The 6,772-nt window shown below is 36.9% G+C and overlaps 1 protein-coding gene across 1 annotated transcript; it reads left to right on the forward strand.

The window, feature by feature from the left end:
* Positions 1–381: 381 nt before the first annotated feature.
* Positions 382–3,820, forward strand: LOC139194843 (uncharacterized). The gene is made up of 6 exons (XM_070819763.1): positions 382–1,093; positions 1,493–2,648; positions 2,739–2,851; positions 2,960–3,047; positions 3,137–3,242; positions 3,344–3,820. The coding sequence occupies exons 1-6, from the start codon at positions 382–384 to the stop codon at positions 3,818–3,820; spliced, it is 2,652 nt and encodes an 883-aa protein (XP_070675864.1).
* The last annotated feature ends 2,952 nt before the right edge of the window (positions 3,821–6,772 follow it).

Raw genomic sequence — 6,772 nt, forward strand, 5'->3', positions numbered from 1 at the left:
TAAATTAAATTTTTTTACAATTTGAATTGTTATGAGACAATGGAATGAATAATTTAAATAAGCATTTATGTTAAATTAACAATATTAAATATAACTTTTGCACTATAATTGTTATTTTAATTTATTGTTATTTTGATAACTTTTGGTTGTTATTTACTAGAATGGATTAGATGAGCATAATTTTGATAACTTTTTGTCGTTATTTTAATTTGTTTTTACTATAATAGGTGTTGAAAATTAAAAGATTGCAATCGTGATAGAGTTCGAGGGTTGAAAGATAGAAATTGAAAATTCTAATAGTTATGCCTACATGATAGGGAGTGCAAGATTGTAGGCATCTTAGTGTCAGCGTAATACTTTACCCTCGTAAACTGGTAAAATATGGACAAAAGTTGGTTGACGATACCCCGAAATTTTGAAGCGTATACAGCTGGAATTAATTTGTTTTTGGATCAAGCAGTTGCAAATGGTGTTGGTCCTGACAAGTTTAGATGTCCTTGCAAAAGATGTTGTAATCGATATTCTTTTGTTAGGAACACTATTATTGAACATCTCATATTGTATGATATGGATAAAGATTATAAAAATGCTTGCTGGCGACATCATGGCGAGCAAAACATTGGAGAGCAAAATGTGGCAATTGGAGAAGAAGAAACAGGAGATGAGGTGATTGGCATGCATGACTTTCTTAATGATGTATTTGTCCAACCATTAACAGAAGAATGTGTTGGGCCGTCTACTGAACCGTCTATTGGGGAAGGGCGTCCAGAAGAGGTGGAGACTTTTTTTAGGTTGCTTGAAGAGGCATATCAAGATTTGTGGCCAAGGTGTAAGGAGTTTAAGAAATTAGAAGCAGTTGTCAGACTGTATCAGATCAAGTGTTTAGCGGGAATGCCAGACGAGATCTTCACAACTTTACTGGAGTTAATTAAAAGAATGTTGCCTGAAGGGGATTGTTTGCCTGAATCTTGTTATAAGGCAAAAAAGCTTATAAATGACTTGGGTCTGACGTATGTGAAAATTGATGCATGTCCCAATGATTGCATGATCTATTGGAAAGATACTTCGGAATTGACCGTGTGCTCGGTTTGTGGTGAATCAAGATATAAAAGTACCAACGCAGCAGATAGGTCGAGAAAAAAGATCGCAGCTAAGGTTATGTGGTATTTTCCTTTAAAACCACGATTGCAACGATTTTTTATGTCGAAGCATACAGCTGAACATATGAGGTGGCATGCAATTGAATGTCCTAAATATGAGTTTATGAGACATCATTCAGATTCTCCAGCATGGAAGCATTTGGATAATTTATATCCGGATTTTGCGTCAGAAATTCAAAATGTCCGATTAGGGTTGGCCAGTGATGGATTTAATCCTTTTGGAAAAATGAGGAATGACCATAGCACATGGCATGTGGTGCTTTCTGTTTGCAATTTGCCGCCTTAGATGTGCATGAAGCAACCAAATTTGTTGTTGTCTCTTTTAATACCAGGACCGCGCAGTCCTGGTAAAGAGATTGATGTATACATGCGTCCACTGATTGACGAGTTGAATGAGTTGTGGGAGGTGGGCACTCCAACTTATGATGCGTATTCCAACCAAAGTTTTACAATGAAAGCTGCTATCTTATGGACTATAAGTGATTTTCCGGCTTATGGAATGTTGTCAGGATGGAGTACACATGGCTATAAAGCCTGTCCACATTGCATGCATGATAAAGAATCTATTTACTTGCCGGCGAGTCGTAAAATTTGTTATATGGGGCATCGACGCTTTCTTGAAGATAATCATAGGTTTCGAAGGCAAACCATAGCTTTTAATAGTAGTCAAGAGCATCGTAGTGCACCAAGGCAGTGGACTGGTTTACAATGTCTCGAAGAACTTTGTACATTGAGATTTACTTTTGGAAAACCAAAGAAAAATGCTTCAGTTGGGCAACGCAGAAAAAGAACTTCGAGCAGTACAAGTGGTAACAGTCAGTGGAAGAAGAAATCTATTTTTTATGAACTACCTTATTGGAGGCATCTGTTGATTAGACACAATCTTGATGTTATGCATATCGAGAAGAATATATGTGACAGTGTGGTGGGAACATTGCTAGGTATAGAAAAGTCTAAAGATGAATTGGCTGCACGTGTAGATCTTGAAGTCTTGAACATAAGACGCAGTCAACACCCACGTAGAGAAGGAAATAGAACATTTCTACCTCCAGCTTTATTCACGTTGAAAAGAGAAGAAAAAACTGCGTTTTGCAATGTGTTGTCTACTATTCGGGTCCCCGATGGATATTCATCAAATTTATCGCGATGTGTGCACGTGAATGAACGAAAAATACATGGGTTGAAAAGTCATGATTGCCATGTTTTAATGCAGCAGTTACTCCCGCTTGCAATACGCCCGGTTTTGCCTAAAGTTGTTACTATGGTATTATTAGAGTTGAGTGCAATTTTCAGACAATTGTGTAGTAAGAAGGAGTCTGAGGAAGGATTCAAGGAACTGAGTTCAAGAATTGCCTTGACATTATGTCAACTTGAAAAAATATTTCCTCCTGCATTTTTTGATATAATGGTGCACCTTCCAGTTCACTTGGCAGATGAAGCAGCTCTTGCAGGGCCTGTTCCCTATAGATGGATGTATCCAATTGAACGGTAATTAATAAATTTTTATAAATTTTTTACAATTGTAGTCATAACTTTAATTTATAATTATAATTGTTTGTGTTTCGTTTATAATTATAGGTATTTGCAAACGTTGAAGCGATATGTTCGTAATAAGGGTCGTCCTGAAGGTTCTATTGCTGAAGCATATTTGGTGGATGAGTGCTCGTCCTTCTGTTCCATGTATCTTAGAGGTGTTGAGTCTCGTCGTACCCGTAGAGGCCGAAATGAAGATGGTATTGGACGTGGAGTGTCTGGTGGGTTATCAATTTTTGACTCTAAAGGATGTTATATGGGTTCAGGAGAACATGTGGAGCTCGATCTAAATGCTCTTGATCAATGCCATAGATACATTCTAAATAATTGTGATGAAGTGAACCCATTTAGAAGGTAAGAACGTTTAATCATACGTCTTAATGTTTTATTGATTTTCTTAACTTTGAAAAATTAATTATCTAAATTTGGACATGATTGTGTAGCCAACATGAGGAATTCTTGAAAACTAAACATCGTCGAGAAAGGTTAACTATGCGACAAATTAAGGAGTTAAGCAAGAAAAAATTTCCAGAATGGTTCAAGCAACATGTGAGTTGATATAACAATTACATTATTTATTTATTGTTATGCATTTTAATTATAACGTGTTATAGTTATTCTGTCAATTTTTATCTTCATACTTATTACAGATGAATTCAAGCTATCATGCTAATGACACGTTGATATCTCAAGACTTGCATTGGCTAGCTAATTATCCTAGTAGGGTTGTGAGTAGATATAAAAGTCACGTTGTTTATGGGTTTAGATTTCGTATAAAATCTGTGGATGATAAGCATAAGAATCAAAATTGTGGTGTCTTTGTACCTGTAAATGTTTCTGGAGCAATCGGGCAAGTGAATTGTTATGGCAGAGTTGTGGATATGTTCGAGGTTAAATATTGTGGTCCTACTGAGGCAGGAGATAGGGGTCGAGCTGTGATGTTATTTAAGTGCGAATGGGTTAACAGTGAAAGTCCACGAGGAATGAAGACCGATCAATATGGATTTACTATGGTGAATTTCAATCAATTGGGATTTAAAGAGGATCCTTTCATACTAGCATCACAAGCATTACAAGCATTTTACGTGGAGGACACAATTGAAAAAGATTGGCACGTAGTTGTTTGAACCCAGCCAAGGGATTTATTTGACGTACTAGAGGATAGTGATGCTATTGATGATTATGCCATACCGAACTTGGATGATCGAATTCTTGATAATGAAAATTTTCATACAAGGGTTGGCGTGAAAGAGACTCCTTTTCTTGAATCATTAGCGTTGCCTACCTAGTTCGTTAATCATGCCAATGTCGACGATGAGCTAACAGATGATGATGGAGAATAAATATGTTACTTCTTTTATGTATTAATTATACTATCTTTCATTTCGTATGTTATGATATCTTATTATAAAATTATATTTCTGTTTTTTATTAAGTATTATATATAAGTTAAATATTTTTTATTTCTGTTTTTTATTAAGTATTATATATAAGTTAAATCTTTTTTATTTCTGTTTTTTATTAAGTATTATATAAGTTAAACCTTTTTTTTTAAATATTGGGTTATATATATATTTTTTTAGCTTGTTTCCTGTCGCTTTTAATCGACGTCGGTTTAATTGAAATATTTTGGGCGGCACTTTTCCCGGTTTTTTTCATTCACTTGGCGTCGGTTTTAACCGACGCAATGAATGCTTATTTCGACACAGACTGTCATCTTGGCGTCGGTTTTAACCGACGCAACCTAAGATTATTTCGACGCAATGAAAGCTTATTTCGACACAGACTGTCATGTTACGTCGGTTTTATCCGACGCAATGTTAGCCTATTTCTGTTTTTTATTAAGTATTATATATAAGTTAAACCTTTTTTTTTTAATATTGGGTTATATTTTAACTCCGATTTTGATGATTTTTTATATGTACACTCCTTCACCCTATATGAATGCAGTGAATGAATGCGATCTTCAATTTGAAATATTTACACTAGTGGATATCATAAAATCTTGTGTTGCACTTAATGAATGTATGAATAAACTCTTTAAGTGTTAGTGAATCTATTATTTTGATGGAATACGAATTGTACGAAACTAATTTCGACGATCGAACCGTCAAACATGTTTGTATATAATTCGAGATCGCATACGCCAAAAATTGCAAAAAAAAAACCTTCTGAGACAAAGTAACGGAAAAAACTTATTCGACGGTTATTAACGAAAAATCACGATCTAACGGTTATTTTAACTCCGATTTTGATGATTTTTTATATGTACACTCCTTCACCCTATATGAATGCAGTGAATGAATGCAATCTTCAATTTGAAATATTTACACTAGTGGATATCATAAAATCTTGTGTTGTATTTAATGAATGTATGAATAAACTCTTTAAGTGTTAGTGAATCTATTGTTTTGATGGAATACAAATTGTACGAAACTAATTTCGACGATCGAACCGTCAAACATGTTTGTATATAATTCGAGATCGCATATGCCAAAAATTGGAAAAAAAAAACCTTCTGAGACAAAGTAACGGGAAAAACTTATTCGACGGTTACAACAACAACAACAACAAAGCCTTTTCCCACTAAGTGGGGTCGGCTATATGAATCCTAGAACGCCATTGCGCTCGGTTTTGTGTCATGTCCTCCGTTAGATCCAAGTAATCAAGTCTTTTCTTAGGGTCTCTTCCAAAGTTTTCCTAGGTCTTCCTCTACCCCTTCGGCCCTGAACTTCTGTCCCGCAGTCACATTTTCGAACCGGAGCGTCAGTAGGCCTTCTTTGCACATGTCCAAACCACCGGAACCGATTTTCTCTCATATTTCCTTCAATTTTGGCTACTCCTACTTTACCTTGGATATCCTCATTCACAATCTTATCCTTTCTCGTGTGCCTATACATCCCACGAAGCATCCTCATCTCCGCTACACCCATTTTGTGTACGTGTTGATGCTTCACCGCCCAACATTCTGTGCCATACAACATCGTTGGCCTTATTGCCGTCCTATAAAATTTTCCCTTGAGCTTCAGTGGCCTACGACGATCACACAACACGCCGGATACACTCTTACACTTCATCCATCCAACTTGTATTCTATGGTTGAGATCTCCATCTAATTCTCCGTTCTCTTGCAAGATAGATCCTAGGTAGCGAAAACGGTCACTTTTTGTGATCTTCGCTAGATTGCTCCGGTCATTAGTGTAGATAAGTATATAAATGGATAGAGATAGGAAAGCAAACACAAGATGTACGTGATTCACCCAGATTGGCTACGTCCACGGAATAGAGGAGTTCTCATTAATTGTGAAGGGTTTACACAAGTACATAGGTTCAAGCTCTCCTTTAGGGAGTACAAGTGAATGATTTAGTACAAATGACATTAGGAAATATTGTGGGAGAATGATCTCGTAACCACGAAACTTCTAAGTCCCGGAGTGTGGTATCGGCTTGACTTTCCTTATCTGTCTCATAGGTAGATGTGGAATCTTCTCTGGAAGTACTCTTCCTCCATCCAGGGGTGGTATCTGTAACTGGTGGAGATGCACAAGGTAATGTATCAATGTCACTTGAAGCTTACTTGTAGTTTCAGGTTTGGTCAAGCGCGATACAAACCATGTAGTAGGAGTCCCCCAAGTCGCCGAGCTAGGGGATCTGCTGAAAGAGGTAACAGACAAGGTAAGCAATCAGAGCTCCGGCTGATTGTTCACATTCTCCCTATCTTGCAGGCAGCATGAAGGATAAAGAGAAGAAAAATGAGAAGAGATGATGTGGGATACTTTTGCTTTTGAAGAAGTAACTTTCCACAGGCTTATTCTTGAACTGGGCTGGAGGGTTTTCTGGTTTCCTCCAAAGTATAAGGCCGACTGAAGAATTTGAGGGTCAAAACAAGTCCATCAAATCTAGAGTACGTTCGACCCTGCTGATATGGGATACTTTTGCTTTTGACAGAGTAGTGGATGTATCGGCACGTGTGCTGTTACGCTTGTCTCCACATGCTTCCTTGTATCCTTCTCACTTGCCCTATCTGTTCCTCAGGCAGATGCGGTATCTTCCTTGGAAGCATAAGATGTTGAAGATGA

This window comes from Malus domestica, chromosome 03, assembly GCF_042453785.1.
Source record: "Malus domestica chromosome 03, GDT2T_hap1".
Classification (NCBI taxonomy): domain Eukaryota; kingdom Viridiplantae; phylum Streptophyta; class Magnoliopsida; order Rosales; family Rosaceae; genus Malus; species Malus domestica.

What these genes read in the sequence shown, in the direction of transcription:
- LOC139194843 (XM_070819763.1), top strand. Translation starts at nt 382, where the DNA reads ATGGACAAAAGTTGGTTGACGATACCCCGAAATTTTGAAGCGTATACA. An exon ending in GACCGTGTGCTCGGTTTGTG is followed by an intron (nt 1,094 to 1,492) that starts GTGAATCAAGAT and finishes TTTTAATACCAG; the next exon opens with GACCGCGCAGTCCTGGTAAA. An exon ending in CTGTTCCATGTATCTTAGAG is followed by an intron (nt 2,852 to 2,959) that starts GTGTTGAGTCTC and finishes ATATGGGTTCAG; the next exon opens with GAGAACATGTGGAGCTCGAT.